This window comes from Zeugodacus cucurbitae, chromosome 6, assembly GCF_028554725.1.
Source record: "Zeugodacus cucurbitae isolate PBARC_wt_2022May chromosome 6, idZeuCucr1.2, whole genome shotgun sequence".
Classification (NCBI taxonomy): domain Eukaryota; kingdom Metazoa; phylum Arthropoda; class Insecta; order Diptera; family Tephritidae; genus Zeugodacus; species Zeugodacus cucurbitae.
The window spans coordinates 6,186,031-6,211,641 of NC_071671.1; the positions used below are offsets into that span (position 1 = coordinate 6,186,031).

Genomic DNA, 25,611 nt, shown 5'->3' on the forward strand with positions numbered 1-25,611 from the left:
TGTTTAATTTTATGCTAGTGTATAACAGCGCGCATACAATTTATTTGTAATTTATGTGCACAGTGTTTTTATTTACTAAATCTATAGTTATTCGCTTCGTACTACACACATGTCTGTATGTATGTATGCATATGTATTGTATGTATTTTACGTTGTCTGGCATTCCTATTTTTGTGGCTTTCAAAAGCGTATTTCATTCGACAGACGTTGACGTCACATTTTGGCGAAAATTAAATTTTTTTAAAGTAATTTACTTGCACTGCGTTGGCCGTTTTCACTGTTGACTGTTCTCACTTGTGTATGTAGCCCCGCGCACTAATAAAGTGTTTACAATGTACATAAATAAATCGTGAGTCGCCTTGCAAGCAATTTTCGAAATTATTGTTGCCTTCAAATTACAGCTTTGTCGGTAATAAAATTTTTAATTATTTTGCGCAATATTTATTTTGAGAAAATTAACTTTTTTAATGTATTTTCTTGTCGATTTTTCATCGACTCTATATTGTATAACGGCAAAATTTGTATTCGTCATCGATTTGTAAACATTATCTATTTCAATGACTAACTTCTTATCGCAACGTTACACATTTACTCAGCTATTATATTTAGCATTGACTGTAGACAAATAGTATGTTAAGAATTCAACAGTCATAAGCGCTTAATTAGCAAAGTCTCACATCGATCGATCGTGTTCGCCATACACTCACGTCGCGTCCTATCGCTATAAGCTCTTATTTGTTGTTGTATGTACATGTCAATATTGCCCCAGTATCGTATCGTGTAAATCGTGCACAAACAAAAATTAAAAACACTAAAATAGTCTGTTGTTGTCATCGATTGGTTTTTGTTGTTATTGTTATTGTTTTTCTTTATCAGTTGCATTCCCTAGCACTTGTTTTCTTGAAATTGACTATAATATAGTTTGTCATCTTGCCACTGGCAGCTCACTCCCATTGCTTTTTATCTGTTCTCAACACATGCATTTGTTGATCGCGCTTCTCTGCGGCATCCAATTGCACCACCCCAACAACTCGCTACCTCGGATCGTTGGCAAAATTCGCAGCCTCACAGGCGGGCGTTAATTCCCATGTTGCCACATGCTGTGTGGCATGTTGCAGCAATATCAACGACAGCGTCATTGTTGAATTTTGTTGTTGTTGTTGTTATTGCAAAAATTACAAAAAGACAACAACAAAACTTTTGTACTTTTTTTTGTTGCTTCCCACAATGGCGCAAGCTGTCGCATATTGTTTCACTTTGCTGCATTCAGTTTTGCTGTAAACCGTTACAATTCTGCATACATATGTACATTTGTACAGTTACTTCTGGTTTCTGGCATCTGCATTTTGGCTCCATGCAAGTCTCCACATTTATTTATATATTTGCCTTTTACAACAACAACTACTTTTACATTGCTGCACACATCTCAACTTGTATATAATATTACAACAAAATAAATATAAATACAACAATAAACATATAAATATGAATACATTGTGACTGTTGCAATTTGTGCGTCATTGTTTTTATTATTGTTTATTTATTTCATATTTGTAGTTTAATTGTTCCCATTGCATTTTGCTTTGCTCATTATTATGCTGTAGATTATTGTTGCTCTCGCAAAAGAAAGCAGAAATTATTGTATAATTGTTTAAATAATGTGAAAAAGTTGTCATGTGCAAATATTATTTTTGGTATTTATTATCACAGGCAGTCTAGCCTTCTCACCAGCTATAATTAAATTTAATAATTTGTCGCTATTTTTATTTGTTTATATGAGAAACTATTTTCTTTGAAGCGCTCTATGTTATGTGATCTTTTGATTTATGATGAATTAAATTATAATAGAAAAATTCGTCTTTGATGGACCTATAAACCTATGGTATGGACTTATCACTAACTAGTAACTAATTGACGGTATATCGTATACTACCTCTTATAATGAATTTTGCTACAATAACCTTATGTTATGGACTTTAACTAAGCCGTTACTTATATATTTACTGAAGTCACAAGAGTCTAAAATTATATAGATTTCATTATAAACAGAATTCTATTACAAGGATACATTTCAACATTTTTTTTATAAGAATATGAAAAATCGTTAAAAGAGCCAAAGACGTTCCCAAAAATCGAGTTTGAGAGGTGTTTCGACGATTGGAAGAAGCGTTGATATAAGTACAAAATACCAAATGGGTACTATTTTGAAGGTGACAACCTTAAGTAGACGAATGAATAAATACTTTTTTTTCCCAAAAACGAAAATTCCCGTTATTTTTTGAACATACCTTATATATTTTGTCAGTATGCAAGAGGTTTCGATCTTTATGTAGAACTATTACGATGAGTATAATCTGATTTGATAATAGATGATATTGGTCCATAGCATATACTGGTGTTCATTATCAACTCGCAGACTATTTGAAACGTGTCATGATTTTTTGATTCCCACAGCTCATCATTATATTTTATGTTTGGTTGTGACCGCACTTAGCCTCTCTTTACATGTTCTTATTACTGTCTTGCCTTGCTGTTATCGCTATTTTACTCTCTTTATTGTCTACGCTCCAACTATTTACTTGACCTCAAATTTTCACGTTCTAAATTTCATTGAAATTCGTGACTGTTTATGAATATGAGATTAAGCTGAATGACTCAGCTAAGGATACGTGATTTTCGAAAAAAAACAACAAAAATTCAAAAATAATATTAATAATGAAATATTTCGATTTTGTTTTTATACACTGAGAATATTTTATAGAAAAAAGTTGTGTGGAAGTAGCTTAACTAACATGTATCATTCGAACAGATCTACATATATATAATGGCTCCGCGAGAGAGCAAAGCGCCAATATGAGATTCTTCCATTTATTTCGAGCTTTTGCTAGTCTCTTGATTTTTTAAGGACCTTAGATATTTCCAAATCCAAATATCTTTTCCAGGTTAAAGCTGTTCGGGCTTTTTTCCAGCTGTCTAGTGGATTCCAGTTCTTTAGCGTTCCGTGTGTTTGTAACTAGATCTCGTTTCAGAACATACCCCAGTCAACCCCATTTGCTTTTAAGAATTTCGATCCACAGAGGTGTTTGGTTTTTACGTTACCATAAGTCCCTTTTTGGTGACAGGCCAGAAAAGCGGCAAATGTTGCGAAGACATCGGTATTATTAAGTAAATAATAACTTAAAATATATCGATAACTCTAAACTAAAATCGATTTTTATCGAATTTTTCGTTCTTGTTTCCTTAATACTATTTCTTTATGGCCATTAATACCATTGCTATAATTTTATAGCTTAACGGAATTTACCATTATAGCAATCACATTTATAGCGTATTTTTGAAATTTGTTCCTATTTGCAGGAGTAGCAGGAACAAATATATTTAAAATCTAGTTCATGATCTTAAAATTTGATTGCGCTATTTTTAATAAATTTTATATGTTTTTTTCTACAATCTCAATCCTTTAATTTACAGTCACTCACATCTCCAAAATCCCACACTGTTTATAGCAACTAATAAAATTTGAAATACGGTAAATTGCTTATATAGTATACTCTCATGTCTCTGAATTATTGGCAACTCGTTAATGACGTCTTGAATTGCATTGGTCAATTGCCAATTGAACCAAATGAAAAAAGTTTGCGGCTCGTTAGCCTGCCAATACTGATGAAAATACCCAACACACAGGTAGAAAGAGTCATTCGTTTATTTGTGGCTTTTATACCAATTTTCTATCCCCACTGTGTTGCCGCCTCTTTCTTTCACTTGCATTTTGTGATTTTTTGTTTTGTTTTTGTATTGATTTGGCCTTTCCGCAGTACGAGTATATGAACATTTCACCTTCAATTATAATGTCACACACGATTGTGTCAAAGATTTACGTCATTGCCATGACAAAATTCGAAAGAAAGTGCTTTTGCTAAATTTATATGCTGAAATGAAATTAGCTTAGCGGCGCATAGGTGTTGTCATTCATCATATATATATACCATATACATATAACATATGGTAGATATATAGTAGATATGTGTGACTGTTTGTTTCTATTTGCCGGCTCTAGCCGCTTACAATGATCCATTGTAAGTAAAAATAGCATAATTGGGTGGACTCACATGTAGCCGTGCGAAGGTGAAGGTAATTTTTCCTTGATTCCCAAAATAATGAAAAGTTGATAAGCTGCAGATTGACAAATGACAGCTGACAAGTGGATTTTCAGGTGACTCAGTATAAACAGATATGTTTGTAAGCTGAATTATAATTACTGTATTTATAGTGTGGAGATTTCATTAAAAGAAACATGAAATAATGAATTTCAAGCGTTTTTGCTTAATAGAGTTGTGACTAATTGATTACTACATTGTTAGTGTAAACTCCTCTTTATTTACATTAACTTGTCGTTGACGAAAACGAATTTGTCGATTAAAATACGATTAGCAGCGTTTAAAACGAAATCAATAATATGAGCAGAGACCGCCTAGTAAACATAAGAGGTTGATAATGTCCAAAGTTAAACCAAAACAAACTTTGAGCACTTGAATTTTTCACCTTGAAGATTTTTTGATCTTTGCTTATTGAAAAATGGTCAAAAATATGTCAAAGATATGAAAAAAAATTTGAGTGGCGCTATGAAAGCGTAATAACATTAAAAATCTGAAAAAAATTGTCATCCACTTAATTTAGTCAATTAACTAATTAAAAAAAAAGTTTTGAAAAAATTTTGGGTGGCGCTATGAAAGCGTAATAACATTAAAAAACTGAAAAAAATTGTCATCCACTTAATTTAGTCAATTAACTAATTAAAAAAAAAGGGTGGCGCTATGAAAGCGTAATGACATTAAAAATCTGAAAAAAATTGTCATCCACTTAATTTAGTCAATTAACTAATTAAAAAAAAAGCTTTGAAAAAATTTTGAGTGGCGCTATGAAAGCGTAATAACATTAAAATTCTGAAAAAAATTGACATCCACTTAATTTAATTTAGTCAATTAGTTAATTGACTTTAATTAGTTAATTGACTAAATTAATCAATCAATTAACTAATTGTCTAAATTAATCAATTAACTCAATGTGTCAAATCAATTTTGAATTATTTTAATTGAAGTGCTGGCAATTCTGTATAACTTTCGTAAAACCTCAGAAACCGTTAATTTGTGGTTCTCATTTGAATTGAAGGCATCAGATTACAGTAGATTCCATACTAGAGCACCACCATATAATTATAAGTAATGTGGTTATTACAACGAAATTCCTCATTGTGGTGTGATTACTCAAGAATTATGTCAACATATAAATTATTACTTGGTAATATGCTTTATTTAGTGAATTGAGTCACCAGTTACTTATCAATTAGCATATTGTTAAGTGCCACCAACTCCATTGCATCATATACTCAAAAACTAATATTTACATTTCCGCGTTTTGTTCCCAAATGTATTCGCTAGTCTCCATTTTGTGGTAGAATATGACAAATGTTGGTTGTATTATCATAACTGATAGTGAAATACATTAGAATTGTCTTTTAGTAATAAGCAAGCTTTCAAAGCTCAATGCGTTATTTATCATCAATCAAAATGGCATTAATTATTTATGTGGGTTTTAATGGCAATGGCAATGATAATTAATCGATTGTCCGTACTAAATTGTATATTTTGTAATTGAAGATAAGTTTGAAGGTCTTCCTTAGAAAAATAATTTTAGTTGCATTAAAAACTTAAAATACCTCTATTTCTCCATTGAGTTCTAGTTTTATTAACAGCTGTTATCCCCAAAACCCTATTTTATATCAAAATCGCCAGTCATAATGCCAACATACGTGAGATTTTATTATAGCCCCTATAACCTATATTTATTATCTGAACTTACTCCAGACTTATAGATAAAGAATTGTTTATGCATAGTATGAATTGTGATAAGACAAGCAAGTAGGCGATGGAACGGAAAATATGAAGTTATAAAGTACTTGATAAGCAATGTTTTTATTTTGATTATAAGATTTTTAGTAACTTTACTATAATATTTATGAAGACACATTATAAAAGTTGAAAGCAACAAAGTCGTGTGCCATTTTTCATTAATCTGCAATCTCTGCATTTAAAATATTTACAAAAATGTTTTGTCAAGCATCTTTATATAACGTGAAATTGTAGTGGAATATAATTTTTTTTTAACACAAATATACACCAATCATCAATTAAGCTCATACAAGCATGTTCAAGTCTATTCAAGCTTGTTCAAGCCTGCACAAACTTGTTCAAGCATGTTTAAGTATGCTCAAGTTTATGCCAGCTTGTTCGAATATGCAAGTATTAATTAATTTTGAATTAGATTTTTTTATTATGTCGCTTCAAAAATACTTCTGACTCGAAAAATATTTGCTTCGATCAAGTCATCTCTCAAATTATTTTGCATTTCAAGTATACTACGTAAACAAAATACATACATATGTTTACGTCATTCAGCATATCATATTATTATACAAAACACAAAAAGTTTTCACTAATCCCTTAAGCGCTCTTAATAACTGTCTAAACAACTTGTACAAGCTTCTAAACAAACTTGAACTTTGCCAGCTCGAAATCCACTTGAGTAAAGGTGTGCCACACGTACACAAATTTGGAAGTTTTAAATTTCCTTAAAACAACTGTTATGCTGCCAATATTTAAATTTTTATTATTTCTGAAAGATTTTTTAATTTCTTTTCGTTATTTCTTCTCAGCAACAAACATTTCTTTAAAGTGATATTAAATAAAATGTCATGTACTCGTATGAAAGTTGAGTGCCAGCAAAAGCAACAAAAAACATAAAAAAGAAATGCAGAAACGTGACCTGATTTAAGTGTGTGTTAAAGGTTTCTTTGTGCTTGTTATTATTATTGTTGTTTAGGTTTTTTTATTCTCTATGCGAAACTTTTTGTTTTGCTGCAGCAAATCTCAAAGCAGAAAAGTTTTGAGAAAGCACATGGTTGCATAAAAATGAAGTTGAAAAGTTTTGAATGCAACAAAAACAACAATAACAGGAATGAAATTAAACTATGAAGGAAATTGGTAGAGAGTGGCATTACAGTGAAATTCAAATAATAAAATAAAATAAAATAAAATAAAATAAAATAAAATAAAATAAAATAAAATAAAATAAAATAAAATAAAATAAAATAAAATAAAATAAAATAAAATAAAATAAACTAAAATTAAAAATAAAATAATAAAATAAAATAAAATAAAATGAAATAAAATAAAATAAAATCAAAAAATAAAATAAAAAAATAAAATAAAATAAAATAAAATACAAAAAATAAAAAAATAAAGTAAAATAAAATAAAATAAAATAAAATAAAATAAAATAAAATAAAATAAAATAAAATAAAATAAAATAAAATAAAATAAAATAAAATAAAATAAAATAAACTAAAATTAAAAATAAAATAATAAAATAAAATAAAATAAAATGATATAAAATAAAATAAAATAAAATAAAATAAAAAAATAAAATAAAATAAAGTAAAATAAAATAAAATAAAATAAAATAAAATAAAAAAATAAAAATAAAATAAAATAAAATAAAATAAAATAAAATAAAATAAAATAAAATGAAATGAAATGAAATGAAATGAAATGAAATGAAATGAAATGAAATGAAATAAAATAAAATAAAATAAAATAAAATAAAATAAAATAAAATAAAGTAAAATAAAATAAAATAAAATAAAATAAAATAAAATAAAAAAATAAAATAAAATAAAATAAAATAAAATAAAATAAAATAAAATAAAATAAAATAAAATAAAATAAAATAAAGTAAAATAAAATAAAATAAAATAAAATAAAATAAAATAAAAAAAAATAAAAAAAAAATAAAATAAAATAAAATAAAATAAAATAAAATAAAATAAAATGAAATGAAATGAAATGAAATGAAATGAAATGAAATGAAATGAAATGAAATAAAATAAAATAAAATAAAATAAAATAAAATAAAACTAAAATAATTTTTCTTTTTAATTTTTTTTAAATATTTTTAAATATTTATTTTAAATTTTTTGTCTAGAAATTGTTTCATATTTTTTGTGCCATACATATGATTGCCATATGCACATTTATATTTGTTTATTATTTGTTGATTTTACTGCCTCGTGCTGTCTGTGTTTTTGCCAGACGGCCACTAAAAATATAATCGGCGCCAATCAATCATGTTCTTTTGCTTTAGTTTATATTTTTAAATTGTTTGTCGTACTTAAGAAATGTAGTTGAGTATTTTTTTTTTATTTTCAAACAATTTCTTCAAATATTTTAGTATTGTATTTGTTTCAGTCACGCCCACTTTCAAATTTTTGCATTATTATTATTTTTTTTTTTAAGTAAATAGGTCAACTCTTTAGTACTATTATTTTTGTAGTTTTATTACAAAATATATGCTTTTATTTTTGCATGTATTTTTATAAATTTTTGTGACTGTAATATATTATTTTCTGAATTATTTATTCATTCTTCCATTAATTTTTTGGATTGTTGCCAGCTCGAATGTATCATCATTTAATATATATTTCATTAATTTTTTTATTCTCATTTTTTAATCTCCATTTGTTTATATGTTTTGTGGCTTTAAAAAATAAGCATTTATATTTTTTTTTGTGAAAAAATACATTTTTCTTTGGATGATTAAAATTTCAAAATTTTTCAATGATTTAAAATATACACTGTGTGACAAAAGTATGCAGCATCAAGTTCACATATGTATATGTATACATGGAAGCTCTTAACAGAAATTAGAAATCTGAGTTAATAAATTTATACGATTTATATATGTGAATAAAAAAGAGTTGCCAACTATCTAAGAAATTTTAACATAAAAAATTTATTAATTTAAAAAAATCAAGTCTTATTTTCTCATGGAACATAATTATATGGCCATTTATTTTGCATTTCAAAAATATGTTCATCAAGCATTAATTTAAAATGATTACTTTGCTAGTTTCATTAATTTAATTATTTTTTCATTTTTTTATTAATCTAATTTTTTGGTACTTTTTTTTTTTTTTTTGGTACACTGAAAATGCAATTTACAGCCACTTAAACTTCATTTTACAAGTCATTTGTAGAATGTGAAATTTAGAATTTTTACTGCGTCGCACTTTAATGACTCAAGTAATTTACAGAAGCGAGATGCTAATTACGATTTGTGTGGCTAAAACATGTATGTATTTAACGACATTTACTAAAATGAGTTAAATTATTTTTGTAAATAAACGCATGTACAGAAATAACAATAACGGTGGAAAATAAAAAATGCGCATTTGACAAATTAATGTAAATTGTCGATGATATCAGCTGATGATATCAGTTATGAAAAATATGAGAGACATATGAAGGTTAAATTTTAAGTGTCTGGAAAATAAACAGTAATTTTCAAATTTTTACAAAACACTGTAACGCAGTTGAATGCATTTTAAAATATTAATTTTAATTAATTTAATTAAACTAAAATAAGTTAAATTAAAAATAATTCATAAAAAAAATTAAAATAATTATAATATAAATATTCACACACATTTATGCTTGAAATAAGTAAAATACAACAATTTTAAATTTATTTTCTAATTTAAATATTTTTTAAATTTTATTTTCTCCTTTTTAAACTGCACTCTTCAATGTTAGTCTCTTTAAAAAAATTAAATAAAAAGTAAACTGCCAGTAAATCGATTTGTGTTGCTTCTCTACAACGTTTTTTGCTTAAATAAACAGCAATAAGTATGCTTGGCAGCCTAGGCATTCGAGTACTTAACGGCCAATTAAATGTTGTATTGACAAACTGTCAGTGTGCAAATGGTTTGCTGACATATTGTTTTAATGAAAGCTTTTAGTGTGTTTATAAAAAAAATATGCCAAAGAGAGAAAAATAATAGAAAAATATAATAATAATATATAAAAAATAAACGCAGTTTATGTTAAAGGAAATTTATACATTTTTTTTTATAGATTTCACCAAATTTTTAATTTATTTTCGTAGAATTTTTGTCAAAAAATTTATAGTTTTTTATTAAAAAAAATGTTTAATAAGACGATAAAAATGTGTAAGATTCTTAAAATAAAGTTAAGCAGTATTTACAACCCGATTATTTATGGCTACTATAGCATAATTGCGATTGCCATGCATAATATACATTTTGGTATACGAATTGATGCAATAATCGTGGCAGTAGTTTTACATAAAAGAGTTGTTATTTTATTTAAAAAAATATATTTTTTTATAAATTTAGTAATTTTTTTCATTAATTTTTTTTATAATTTAATTAAAACAAGTTTTTAATTCAATAAAAGATTTGAAGACAGTAGTTTTACATATAAGAGTTGTTATTTTATTAAAAAAAATATTTTTTTATAAATTTAGGAATTTTTTTTATTAAATTTTTTATAATTTAATTAAAAAAAGTTTTTAATTCAATAAAAGATTTGAAGACAGTAGTTTTACATATAAGAGTTGTTATTTTATTAAAAAAAAAATATTTTTTTTATAAATTTAGGCATTTTTTTTAATTAAATTTTTTATAATTTAAGTAAAAAAAAAGTTTTTAATTGAATAAAATATTTTAAGATATTTTTTTTATTTAATTAATTTTTTTTTTTAATTAAAGATTTTTTTATTTCATTCAAGATCTCTTTTTAATTTAATTAAAAAAAAATTAATTTAAATAGTTTTAAACTCAATAAAATATAGTTTTTTTTAAATTTATTTGAAGGTATTTTTTCCATTTAATTGTAATTTTTTATTTAACTAAAGATCTTTTTTAATTTAATTAAAGAAATTTTTTAAAATTAAAAAAAAAAAATATTTTTTATTAAAGAAATACATTAAATTATTCGAATTTTCCCATCTACACCCCTCATTATATAAAACGCGCGTATTTAAATTTAATCAATTCCCCTCTCAATAATTGCAATTGCAAGCGTTAGCAGCGTGTTTATCTAATAATATACACAAATGCATGTGGAGGAGGGTGCCTTTAATAGGCGGCAATATAATGGAGATATGCATTTACAATGGCGAAAATAAATAGCGACGCCTTAAAGCTTTTTGGTTTTTTTTTGTTTTGTAAAGCCCCACATGAAAACTGCGTCGCAGGTAATTACGTTGCCTTTTCCAGCGTAAATTATAGAGAGCGGTGACAAATCGCGCGACGCTGCAACACTATTTGGGGCTGCAATCGCGAGCTTAATGACGCCACCTTTCGCTTTTGCATTCAACGTGGGGTGCATGCAGTTATTATTGTTGTTGTGCTGGTGTGTATATTGTACTCTACTCTTGTTGTTGCTAGCATTTCCGTTGCCGCAATTGCAGTTGCTTGTTACTTATACGCCGCGTTGACCCGGCAATGCCACGCGCAAATCGTCAAATTGTCCTTCACCGTTATTATTGGCCAGCTCCACTCATTCACTCACTCACTCACTGGTGCATGTGCATAGGTAATGCTCGACAACACACACACATACACACATACACATGCATATATTAGCGTTTACTTGCTGACCGCCGGCTATTGTCAATGTTGTTGTTGCCGTAATTCATGTGTGTTATTGATTTTTTCCTCTGGCTAATTTTCTACGTTTTTTCCATTTTTTATTTATATTTCATATATCATTGGCTTTCGTGCGGTCAATTCGTACAGTGTTTTCCGCACAATCGTATGTACCGTTCTATAACTACAATATATGTTATTCTCTTGCCCGTGAGTGTGGGTTTTGCTTGTTTACTTTTACTTAAGCAGCACGTGCCTTTCTTTAGCTTCTCATTGGTATTTCTTTGGCAAATTAGTGCTCTTATAGGCATATAGCCTTAACTAATTACACATAAATAAATGAATTTTATATACTTGTTTGCTTCTGTTGCTCATTCATGTTGCCCGCTTGGTTCAATATTTTATTTATTCTTCTAATTAATACTTCCTTCCGCCACCAACGGCTTTGCGCTCATTTGCTTATTCTCCTTTGATTTTTTTTTTGTTTTTGCCAAAAGTTCAACGCGTGTCCATTATTTCCATTATTCCCTTCCCATGTTTGTTGCTTAATGGCTACTGCCTTGTCTACCCTTGCTTATTGCTTACTCTCCTTAATGTCCTTAAATGATTTGTTTGTCGCTGGCGACAGTTTTCGCCAGACGCACTTAAGGTCATTTGTGTATTCCGAAATGTTTTTTATTTTTATATGTAGAACTGGAAGTAAACTTCAAGATATGCTGTATAGATTATTTAATAAATATTTTAAACATAATTTAAGAAAATACTACTCATAGAGAAAATATTTTCCGAATTTATTATATTTTATAATTATTATTTTTTTGTAATAATATTATTAGTTAGAAATATGACGCAATTATAGTCAAATATGAAATTATTTACACAAAATTAGACATCAATCATACTGAAGCATAGTCGAGCAAGTTCAAGCGTGGTCAATTATTTACATAAAACTAGTCATCAATCGTACTCAAGCTTATTCAAGTATGTTCAAGTATCCTTAATTTTGACATCAAAGAAACTAATTCTTTAATGTCGCTTCAAAAACACTTCTAAACTGAAAAAATTTGTTTCAATAAAGTAATTTTTATACTCTCGCAACAAAGTTACTAAATATAGTCATATTTGGATGTATTTTTTTATTTGGAAGTTGGCATGGCCCAGCCCCAAAAAGGTTTTTTGTACATATCTCACAAACCAATAAAGCTATATGAACCAAACTTTCTGCAGTGGTTTCCCTTACGTACCCCATCACATATCATTAAAATAGTTGAAATCGGATAATAACCACGCCCACCTCTCATACAAAGGTTATGTTGAAAATTTCTAAAAGTGTGTTAACTCACTAACGAAAAACGTTAGAAACTCTAAATTTTACAGAAAAAATGGCAGAAAGAAGCTGCAACCAGATTTTAGATCAATGGGGGTTCCCTCGCCAACTTATGTGTCAAAATCCATATTTCAGAAACTAAACGACCGATTTTAAACGACCGAAATTTGGTACATAATATCTTCTTGACACTCTTATAACACGTGTGGAAAATGGATGAAATCGGTTCACAACCACCACAACTTCCTATGTAGCTCAATTTTGAACTCCATCTTATTCCTTCACTTTATAAGATATACATAAGGAACCAATGAAGATAGCGAAATAAAAACACAAATACTGTATATGATCCGTGGCATCACTTGTGAAAAAATTGTCGAAATCGGACTATAACTTTTCAATGCCCCGGATATAGAATATGAAGAACTCAGTGCCTAATGGTAATTTTGCACCGAGAATATCGGTAAATCTCTCGGATATCTCAATTTAATTTAGAGAAAATCGTTTTCTTCTAATAGTATGTCTCTGTACCAGAAATGGTTTAAACCGGGTCATAAATTCCCCTAGCCCTCATATAGCTAATTATAAGATTTTCAAAAATATGATGGGCTTAATAAATAGCTTATAAATCGGTTAATATGTGAAATATCTTAGCCAAATTAAGTGTGCATATACTCTCAGATATAATGTATGTTGGTGATGAAAATGAGTGAAATCGGTTCAGAAATTACCTCAGCCTATATACTATATATGATGATTTTCGTTTTTCTATTGGACATTATGCCGAATATATGAATCAAATTGTGTGTTATCTTAATAAAATTTCTTCAATAAATTGCGAGAGTATAGAATGTTCGGTTGCACCCGAACTTAGCTTTTCCTTACTTGTTGTATATTTATTTTTATTCATCCGGTCTAAGACAACACTTCTCCAAAAATATCTTAAAATAACAATATGTATGTATGTGATTTGCGTTGCAACCGTTTAGCCGGATATAGCCAAATCGACGATAGTGCGCCACTTCTCTCTCTCGCCTTCGCAGTTCGGCGCCAGTTGGAGATCCCAAGTGTAACCAGGTCGCTCTCCACCTGGTCCCTCCAACGGAGTGGAGACCTTCCCCTTCCTCGGCTTCCTCCGGCGGGTACTGCATCGAACACTTTCAGAGCTGAAGCATTTTCGTCCATTCGAACAACATGACCTAGCCAGCATAGCCGCTGTCTTTTAAATAAAAATATAAATATACTCCAGGAAAAAATAGTATGTACTTCCTTAACGTCTGTATTTTTTCGGAAGCATTTTATTTTTACTAAAAATAAAACTTTTTTTTTGTATAAAACAACAACAATATCTAACGTATTTCGTCTCGCGGCTTATCAGCAATGCCAAATGCTGCCTTGAAAAAACTATGCTACTGTAAGAATCACAAGAATTTATAATAAAGTAACTTAAAAATTAGGCGTGTATGTACATATGAATATGTATAAATATGTATAATAAATTGTGATAACGTTACGACAACATTTTATGAAGGGAATTTTTAAACATACATAAGTACCTCAAGCAATTGAAATGATAACAAAACACAAACAAAAATTATTATTATTTTTTTTTTTTTTAATTTTGTTGATTGTTTGGTGTCAAGTTCATTGATACTTTTTACAAGTTTCATTTCTGTTTAATAAATAATGAGCAAAATGAATATGAATTTCTTATACCAGAGTACAGATTTCCAAGAAATTGAATACGAATTTGCATTTTATATTTCATATATTTTTTATTGTTATATTTACATGTGAAATTAACAAATTTCAACTTAAATATTAAAATACGATTTACGTTTGCTGACTTCCCATTTCTTTAAGAATTTCTCACACTTTTTGTCGTCAGCAAGCTAATACGCTTAATTAAATGAAACACACGCTTTGCTCATGAAAACATAACAAAATGAGTAAGGCAGGGCTAATTTCAGGCACTGCGACATTCATTCGGTTGCTAATTAATCTGCGTCGTATGAATTTAATTATGATTATTGTTTAGTAACCGAAATAGTTACTTTGAAAACTGACAGTCGGTGGGTAGAAGTCAACCAAAGCGACGATAATTAATATATACGGTATCGAGAACATTACAATTACTTTTCGGATGGGATTTGCCAAATATGCGAGATAAAGAATATAAAATCGTCCGATTTCACTCTTTGAAATAAATAGGAGAATAATAATAGGAATATAAGGGAATCCGGATTACCAAAGACATATCAGAACTATGTATGTATGTAATTGGCGTTGAACCGTTTAGCCGGTTATAGCCGAATCGATGAGAGCGCGCCCCTCCTCTCTTTCCTTCGCTGTTCGGTGCCAGTTGGAGATTCCAAGTATAACCAGGTCGCTCTCCACCTGGTCCCTCCAACGGAGTTGAGGCCTTCCCCTTCCTCGGCTTCCTCCGGCGGGTACTGCATCGAACACTTTCAGAGCTGGAGTGTTCGGACAACATGACAACGTAACATCTGTCTTTTTATTCGCTGAACTATGTCAATGTCGTTGTAAAACTCGTACAGCTCATCGTTCCATCGTCTGCGGTATTCGCTGTTGCCAATGTTCTGAGGACCATAAATCTTGCGTAAAATTTTCCTCTCCAAAACTCCTAGTGTCGTCTCATCTGATGTTGACATCGTCTAAGCTTACACCATAAAGCAGAACGGGAATAATAAGCGATTTGTTGAGTTTGATTTTGGTTTGTCGAGAGAGGACTTTACTTTTCAATTGCCTACTCAGCCCAAAGTAGCACCTGTTGGCAAGAGTGATTTGCGATGGATTTCGAGATTCCAATCGTCAGGCATGCTTTCTTCCGACCATATTTTGCAAAGAAGCTGTTGCATGCACCTTATCAGTTCTTCGCCGCCGTATTTGAATAGCTCGGCCGGTAATCTATCGGCCCCCGCCGCTTTGTTGTCCTTCAGGCGGGTAATTGCTATTCGAATTTCTTCATGGTCGGGTAATGGAACATCAGTTCCATCGTCATCGATTGGGTAATATAAATTCTAAATTTAATTGAAAAAATCGGTTAATTTTGTTTGGCGAACGCGTTTTTGTTTAGCCTCCATTGCTCGCTGCCGTAGCGTTCTAAGAATACACAAACTGTCCGATTCAATGTTATTTTACTCTGATCATTGTATACAGGTGCTGAAGTTTTTAGTAGCATGTTCATGTTTAGCTTTTGGTTCATTGTTTTCGACTTCTTCAACGGAGGAATCGTCGTCACTATAGAGTGGTAAATGCTCGTAATCTCCAATAAACCATTCACTAATTTCAGATTGTGGCAGTTGATGATTATTATTATTTATTCTCTGTTATCAACTAGTAAAATAGCTTTTCCATCTAGGTTGTTTTCCGCTTGAAAATTTTTACTTGTTGGACAAACGACTCGTGTAACCATTTTACGAAAATAGTTGAAGCCATCCAGGCATTTTTTGTCGAGTAATATTCAACTGAAATATCGCTACAGTTCTTAAAAGCTCTGGGATTTTTCGCTTTTCCAATGACCACCATTTTAAGTTTATGTGTGCCATCAGCGTTTGCACAAGCAAGAAATGTGCACCTCTCTTTAGAGGTTTTTCTCCCTGGAGCACTTCTTTCTACAGTAGACACCCATGTTTGATCAGGAAGTAATTTCCAGAATAATGCGGTTTAATCCATCATAGCATTTTGTGTGAACTTTTTGATGTCATTTTGATGCAAAACTGAGCACTTATTCGGGTATTCCCCGTTCTACAAGTATGAAACAAAGCACACGCATAAGTGGCGAAATAAAGTGTGTGAGCGAATGTCAAATAAAGCATAAAAGCGAATGTAGTGAATAATAAACATGTGATCCGGATTAGAGAATACGGATAGAGAATGTCGGTTCGGATTACAAGGGACATAATAGAAATTTTGAATTTTTTAACCCTATCCGGATTGCTGTGGAATCCGGATTAGGCCGTGTTCGGATTAGCGGACCTCTACTGTATCACGAAACTCGTGGGCCTAGTTCAGTCAAGATTCCAATCTAACTGAAGGCATGCATTGTATTACCAGATCATTTGGATTCAAATATATAATTTATGTATTTTGATTAAGTATCAAAAATTAGGGGAACAAAATAATTCTACTCTGTGCAACAAGTTGCTGGTATAAAAATTCGTATAATAGGCAACAAACAGTTCAAATTTCAATGAAAATAAACACATTATCTTGCATGCCTACATATTTATATGTAATTAAAATAATGTACTTAAGCAAATATTATCTTTTAATTAAATTTCAATAAGATTTAAGCTTTCTCGCGTTGGTTTTTGATGTACATTTATACATAGTTGTTGGTTATGTTAGGTTGACACAGAGAAGGCCTACTTTTGCTCGAGTCTTCATTGCCAGGAACTTCGTAAATAGTTATTTTTTTATGTGTTATGTTTTTTATATATAAGTCCTGTAAAGACATAATCTTTTGAGAGTTAAAAATATGCCTCAAAGAGGTCAAGATGATATGCTGATTCTATAGCGTCATCCCTCGAGCAGCACGAATGAACCTAATTTAATTTAATTTTTAATATTCAGTTTCAATGAACTTCATAGTACCGAGCAGTTACCCAAGAGACCATGAAACCTTAGCCGGCCTCGAATTTCAGGGGCTTTATTTCTTATGAGAACTTTTATTCAATTTTTCTGGGAAACTAAATATGTTCGACTTAAAAATTTAATTTTCTAGTGGACAATAAGTTATGTAAAAATAATTTCAATAATGTGGCAGCACCAGTAAACATTTTTGAACTTCGAAAACAAATTTGAAAACAATTCCGCAAAAGTTTTACAAATGTATACATAAAACAAAATAAAGAAGTTGACAACTTAAAAAAATAATATTATAAGAGTTCAAAAAAGAATTACAAAAATAGAAGAATACATTCAAATTAATTATAATATTTCACAGTATTGTTTTTAAAAAATGCATGAATATCAAAGAACATACTGAAAGCTCGAATAATAATTATTTATTTTACACAAAAGTGCAATTCATCTCTTAAAAAAATAAATAAAAGTGTTATTTTGGTGTTATAAAGACAATGGGAGATGACCCCACGCCCCACAAACGCTCCACACAGCATAACAGTGCCTCGAATGGCACATCGGGCAACATAAGCAGCAGCGAAAGCAACAGCAGCCGGAACCCCAGCAGCATTAATGTGCCGCAGCCCAACACCGTTACGGACGATGATCGTGCAACAACAAGCCGCAACGCACAGCAGCTGCCGCAGCCTGGTAAACGGCACGAGCGCGAGAACGAGATCAATCCGAATCGCATTTACAGACTCGGCAGTCGTGTCCTGTATCGGGCCAATTCTATGGCGACGACCGCAACGCAATTACCCAAAACATGCCTGCAAAAGTCCAACACCTGGTGTCTAACACAATGGTGTAAACTGAAGCGTGCTGTGAATAAGAGACGACGTGTCGCCGATACACCCGAATCGCAGGTGATTTGTCAGCGTTGCCGCAAAGCGTGTCGACGCCTGGACGAGGTGTTGCGCGTGCAGGAAACCTTATCGGAGACAAAAATGGAAGTGCCAGTCGGGCCGCCGGTGGAGGAGGATATGCCGGATTATGCGCCAACGAAAAAGCGACCGGCTTTTCTATGTTCTGCCTGCAAACGCGGCAATAATTGTCAAACTGAACGGAATGCGACATTCCACTGTAAGTCTTAGCTATAGAGTTTAATGTAGTGTAAGATCAATATTGGTTAAGTGGAACTAATGCGGTTCTAAGTATACTTTAACAGATTTATCGGTTGTTTTCGGGGGTTCTACATCTTCCTTTCGAATTATCTTGAAGATTCAAAGAGCTGAGCTCCGGACTTCACTTTTTTTGGAGACGACGCATTAACTAAGAGTAAGCTCCAATCGAATGATTCCTTTCGAATCATCTTAAGGAATTAAAGAGCTGAGCTCCAATCCAATGATCCATTTCGAATCTTCTTAAAGAATTAAAGGGCTGAGCACCAGACCTCACTTGTAGACTTGTTTAGGGCTCATTAGCTTTTAACTAAGTTCCAATCTCTTCGAAAAAATACTGAAACTCTGGACTCGTATATTTTTAACCTTTTAAATCTTTTTTTCGAACTTTTCTAGTCTCTTTTTAACCTTGCGGATCAAGGTTCGACCACTTCGTCAATTTAGCTATTTAAAAGAGAACAAGATTCATGAGACAGGTGACATTAATAAATTTAATGTAATTTTGAAGTTCTCCAAGCAGATATCAGAGTCTAAAAAATATTAAGCTTCAAATCATAATTCTCCTAGCTATTTTGCAACTCTCTGTTGACAACACAAAGCGTATATTAAACTCAAAAGTAAACAAATTTTAAAGAGAGTAAATCTTTCGAAGACACGCTCAGCAAAATAACTACTCTTATACAAAATATACACTCATTTCAAATTGACTCTCTGCTCTTCAAATGAAATATAATTTTCTTAGAGCTCAAAAATTAAATTCTCTCTACCTTAAATGAGCTAATTCATAGCTCTCTCTACTCATAATTTTCCGTTTTTGTTTTATTACGCTCTCTTTTGTTTAAATTTTTACGTCTCTCTCCCTCTCTCATACATGAATTAGTGCTGACATTTCTCTCTCACAAATTTGTTAATTGTTTATTTTGTTTTGCTCTAGTTTTTCGCGTCCATGTGCCACCACTGCTGGCCACTTCTTTTTCGTAGCTTGTATGATATTTAATTCTCCTAATTGCCAGCTCGGTTTTTGCTTTCATTGAAGCATGATTTCTTTCAATGCTTTTAGTATATTGATTAAATTTTTCTAATTTACTTTTTTTTTTTTGTTTTCTTTGCTTGTTTTTGTTTTCTTTTTTGCTTGCGTGTTGTTATTGAACTTGAGGCTAATGAATCACATGCTTTATGCATGTGCATTTATTATTCTATTTATTCTATGACTTTTGCTATTAAGTAGTATAATTAATTATTTAATTGTTTTACTGAGAAAGCTCGTCTCAAATTATGGATAATTATATATAGGTATCTTAGTTAAGCTCTCTTCATAATCGCATAGTTTTCAAGATCTATGTATTTGTTGTTTAGTCTTTAATTATAGCCGGATCATATGCAGATAAAGCTCGTTTAATTGTTGGGATAGGTGTGTCTTGGAATTTTAGTGTAGTGGAAATTTTTCATTTACTTCCTGAGATTTTTCAAGGCATTTAAAGACTTACATATATAAATTATATTGGAAGTATAAAAATGCATATCTGAGATTCTAGATAATAGAAACTGTTTATCATAATTTTTCTCGAGAGGAGGATTAATGAATGTACTGATTTGATGATTTGACGGATTTCGTAACATTTTTCTAAACCCGATCCTACTACGAGGATATACGTGGTGTGTTCAAAAAATAACGGGAATTTTAAAATTTCATGGTTTTAGAGAGTTATGTTGATATATTAGGTCTACAAGTTTGCTTCCGCCGTTTTCCAATAGATGTCTCTAGGGTCGATTAAATCGATTAAATCGTTTTATATCGATCTTGGACATTTTTGTTGAAGCTGTAGATCTGATATAAAAACTGATTTCGTAACGTTTTTCTGGGCCCGATTTCTAACTACGAGGATATACGTGGTGTGTTCAAAAAATAACGGGAATTTTAAAATTTTACGGGTTTAGAGGGTTATGTGAGTTATGTTGTTGATATATATACTCTGAATTACTATAAAATTTTCAGCCGTTAAGGTCAGACGTGTTTTTATGGGCTTGGAGATTTTAGGTTGTTAAAAGTTCACACTTTGTTGCTTGTTCGTGATTTCTTGGCCAAAAACAATACTGTTATGATGCAACAGCGTACATATTCGCATGACCTGACTTCGTGTGAGTTTTTCATATTTCCAAAAATAAAGGGAACCTTTAAGGGCCGTCGTTTTACAAGCATAAGAGAAATCGTTGAAAGAACCAAGGGCTCTATCTCAAAAACCGAGCTTGATTTGATTTGAACGATTGGAAGAATCGCTGCCAAAACCGCATAATATCAAATGGGGACTATTTTGAAGGCGAGAGCATTATTGTAGTCAAATTAACAAAAAAAAAAAATGAAAATTCCCATTATTTTTTGAACACACCTTCAACATATCGCAGATTTTGTGGAAATGCTCAGAAGTGAATATAGAATTATCTGCCGTAATAGAGGATGGAGTCATATGTTGAAGTTCACGTAAATGAGGAAAGTTACTGACTGCCATTCACTTGGTAGTGGCCAGGAACGATTCTTTTGCATGTTGCTTAAGCAGCTCACGCCATCCAGTCTTAGACCAAGTATCCTCTGGGTAGCCAACAGACATCCGTGTGGAGGCGAGCTAAAGGGAGAAAGCGAATCCCGCTTATGCGATTGTGCGTAGGGTTTGGGAACCACCACATAAAAACGAATAACCAATGAATAGGAAGCAACAGCCTAGGAGAAGGTCCTCAATTTTGATGACGACCACAGCAAACGTATTAAGGGCATGCACCTGGAATGCCCAGCTGGCTGATGTCCTCGTAAGAGTAAAAGCAGACATCACAGCAATCCAAGAAATGCGATGGACGGGACAAGGATGGAAGAACGTGGGTCCTTGTGACATCTACTACAGCGGCCATATAAAGAAGCGCAAATTCGGTGTGGGTTTCATAGTGGGAGAGAGACTCCGTCGTCGAGTCCTGGCATTCACTCCGGTGGATGAACGTCTAGCCACAATCCGCATCAAAGCGAGGTTCTGCGACATATCGCATCCCATTAATAAATAGTTTCATAAAAATGTGGATTACCCCTTTGTAGAATGAGCTCTCAACCTTTCTATTTGTTGAATTGACCAAAATTCAAACAAGTTGTTACTGAACAAAAATGAAAATATTTAATCCTAAGTTTAATGATATTTAAAGGTATCGTATATCAATGGGAATCAGCATGTGATTTATTAAACAGTTAGAAAAATAGGTGAACAGAAAACTAAACATAGAAAAAATATGCAACGTATTTTGGAGACATGCGATTCTCCTATAAAAGTGGGTATATATTTTTTCACATAACGGTATATACTCGAAATCTACAAAAAAATAAGAAGCAGCCTATCGAGGTGAGAATATTAAAATAAACAAGGACCTGAATAGTAAATTTGCATATCTAGAGACGCAGTAAAATATTTCAAGGAAGAAGAAGAGTCTAAATGAGAAAGAATTAAATGAGAAAGGTGGTGATTTGAGAAGGTATGGAATACTCCTCCAGCAAAATTATAAAATACAAAAATCTAATTTCCACACAATCGCATTTCATATTACCCTCCACATTTTGCCTGCAACTTTCGCTGCGCGCCCATCAATAAAAGACGCTTAGGTAAATTTGTATACAATATTTCATATTAACAGCCATAATTACTATTTATTTACATTTGAGAAAAAAAAGTAATTGCGTTTGTTTGCACACAAACAACTAACAGAACACACAAACACACTCTCAGCAAGTGATGATGATGCCTTTTGGCTTCTTGGACTTCCTTGGCTGTGTGGAGAGAAAACACACAAACGCAGTTGAAGCGAAAGGAACAGGCGCACATCGGCCGTAGCAGGCTGCAAGCTGGTCTCGCGAAGATGCGAAGGCACACATACACACACTGACTTGCGCTAAATTATGCTCACTTAAGTTGTGTGAGCGTATACTCACACACAAACCAAAATATTTATACATAATTTTACACAAAGGACATGCGAGTGCTCGTAGTTTTGCCGCGCTTCGTGTCACTGCTGCATGTTGTTGCTGCTACAGTTGACGCTTGTGCTTATTTGCGAAAGGACGCGTAAATTCCGTATCAAATACGTAATAGACGCGGACAGGCAGCACACGGCTAATGTGGTGTGTGGCGCAATTTGTATGAAGACAGGGTGGTGCGCCATACAAATAAGCATAACAACAAACACAATCGGAATTTGTTAGTGCTTTTGTGCTTTTTTTGCCGCCATAAACGAACATTGTGTGTGTATAACGAGAGTGAGTGCCAAAGCGAAAGCTGTTTGGTATTCTCCAGTTGTTCGTTCGTTTCAGCTGCAGTACCTTTTTAGTGTGTGTCCTGTGCGGTGGCTGTGTCGAGGCAGCCGCAGGATAATGTGAAATACTTGGAAATTATGCTGAACAATTTTTTTGCAAAAGAGCTTGTTATAGAAATATTAAAGCAAGCATTTGTTTAAATTATGAAAATATAGTAAAATAATTGCAAGTCAAGCTAGCAAGGATAATGCTTCAGCTCTTGTATTATCTCTTCAAAAAAGTAGAAAAGTGTTTTTTAAGTGTTTTTAGGTGTCAGCGCCAGCCAGTCGTACTCACCAACGCATTGTCTGTGTGGAGATAAATCAATAGCAAGGCCACGAATGTGTCTTAGTAGTGATTATCCTTGCGTTGTGCTGCCAAATTGGCAAGTCGCTGTTTGGGCTGTAAGACGTAAATATTAGCAAACATCTTGCTTTTAAGATATGTGAAATGTGTCGAGAATTATGCAGTGCAAATTCATGGCAGCTGTGTTGTGAAATTTTTGTTTTTGGTGTACATTTATTTGGCTGCTGTTTGTGCGCCGGGGCGTAGCCACCTGCTGAGCAAGTGAAATTACTACGCTATTGGACATACCTATATACATATAAGGCAGCTATATATATTAAAATATGTAAAAACAAATTGTATTTATTTGAGTGTAATATTTCATTTTTAATTTCTATTTACTACTGCTTAAATAGCGTACGAAAAATGTGAACAGCCGGATATGACGGTGGCGCGCAAGTGTTACGAAAATATACGGCGGCCTTCCACAACAGGATATGTGTGGCTAATTGAAGTTTTTCATTGGCGTAGTTTATTTACCAAGTGTGCTAAAAATAGTAAAATATTTGAAAGTGTGGAAAGTAGCGAAAAATACATTTGTTGTGCGTCAAATTTATTGAAAAGTGTGGGTTAAAAGATGTGAAAAATGAAAGAAATTACGTGAAAAATTTTTAAAAATTATTAAAAATATTAAAAAAGTCAAAAATTACGAAAACACATTCAAAAAATTTGTATTTCTTATTAATTAAAAATTAAAAAAAAAAACTTTTAAATCCTTCCTAGAAAATTGGAATTTTTCCTTAAAATATACTAATCATTATTCAAAATTCCGACTTTTGATAGCCCTAACATTGCTATACGCGAGAATATCAAATATATTATATAGCTTAGTAACTAAATATTGAAATTTGGCATGTCATATGAACTCCAATAATGTTCAAAACCGTTAGATAGTCCTATATAATGAAAGAAAGCTCCTTCTTCTTAAGCTCATTTTTTTTTCTAAAAATTCAAAAAACCCTGATTGATACGTTCCGTGGTCCCTTTGTGAACTTAGTTTGTAGTCGCCAACGACAAAAATTATACCTAGTTCTCGATAAATGCTAAAATAGGTTCTTGGAAACCTGATTTGGGGTTATTTACAGATCCTCATGTGTTTCCTTTATATATTATCGAAGTCACTATTAGGGGGTTACATGGGTTTTGTCGGGTAAAAATGGTCTATTTTCAATATTTTTTTCTATGTAAAAAATTCTAACTTTTTTCTGACATATAGATACATATTTAACGAAAAATTTTTGCAACTAAAAAAAAAATTAATGGAGGAGTTCATTATGACGTCATTTTCGGTGATCTCTCAGAAAAGAGGTTCGTCCGCGTTGTTAGCATAACTCATGACAGGATCATTTAAATGAAGAAAGAAAAATAAATGTTTAAATTAAGGCCATAAACTCGTAAAAACAAAGAAGGATTTTGGCAGACATTTTTCCAAAAAAAAAAAAAATTTTGGTCAAATTTTCTTGACATTTTTTTTTTTTTATATAGTTGTAATTGAAAAAAAAATCCTTGGTTCAAGCCCGAGTAAATTGTATCTCGAACACCTGTGCAAAATTTCATCAAAATCGGTTGAGTAGTTTTCGAGAACATTTGAGAGCAGACTTTGAAAACACATTTCCGAGAAAAACGTCTTTGAGTAACAATAATACCTTCCAAAGGCTGTGTCTCCGAAACTATTATTCGGATCGACTTGAAAATTTAGGATAATATTCTTAAGATGTTGTAGAAATTAATAAGCCAAAAAAAAATCGATTTTTTGAACACACGAAACCCATGTAACCCCTTAAATACTTCCTATCTTTCAATACTGGAGGAAGCCTGCTTGTAATCTTAACTGATTGATTTATAATTAATACTAACCTAATTTCAAGTTCTCTCAGTCTCTCTCTTTCTCTCCCTGAAAGTTAAACTTATTCCCATGCCAATTAGAACTGCAATAACCTTGACTAGACTAGACAAACTAATTTTGCATCTGGATTTTTCACGGATTTCTGTGTATTTAAAAGATACAAAAACAGTGTTCCAGTGAAAAAGTCCTCTTCTTCGATTCTTAAAATAAAAAAACGCAATTCTGAAGCTAACATAAAGTTAGAAGAGGGACATTAGATGCTTATTAGGTACTGTGAAATAAAATTAAAAAAAAAAAAACAGATAAAATTACACAAGGGACGAGGATGAGCTTGTTTTGTTTCAAGAAGTGAGAAGCGTCTAGATATACGTATGTATATTCATATAGACAATATTATAGGAGAGTTCTAGGTAGTATTCTCCTCGTTTACCTCTGTATCAAGTATTCTTTATTAAAGATCTAGTGATGACTTGTAATTATAATCTATAACAAATATCT

At 31.4% G+C, this 25,611-nt stretch overlaps 1 protein-coding gene and 1 long non-coding RNA gene across 11 annotated transcripts in view; one reads left to right on the top strand and one right to left on the bottom strand.

The window, feature by feature from the left end:
* Positions 1 to 25,611, top strand: part of LOC105210365 (probable phospholipid-transporting ATPase IA) — a 111,105-nt gene that overhangs the window by 53,685 nt on the left and 31,809 nt on the right. Inside the window, exon 2 of one of the 10 annotated variants that reach the window (XM_054234843.1) lies at positions 17,933 to 18,563. The exons of 6 other annotated variants lie outside the window; for them this stretch is intronic. In XM_054234843.1, coding sequence (XP_054090818.1) covers positions 17,933 to 18,563 — 631 coding nt within the window. Of the gene's footprint in view, positions 1 to 17,580; positions 18,564 to 25,611 lie in introns of all 10 variants that reach the window. 3 more of the 10 variants (XM_054234846.1, XM_054234847.1, XM_054234845.1) reach the window with 3 other exon arrangements.
* Positions 1,963 to 2,666, bottom strand: LOC128922830 (uncharacterized). Its single transcript, XR_008472015.1, has 2 exons — positions 2,289 to 2,666; positions 1,963 to 2,218 (listed from the first exon to the last, which is right to left on the bottom strand). It is a non-coding gene; the product is annotated as an uncharacterized LOC128922830 (long non-coding RNA).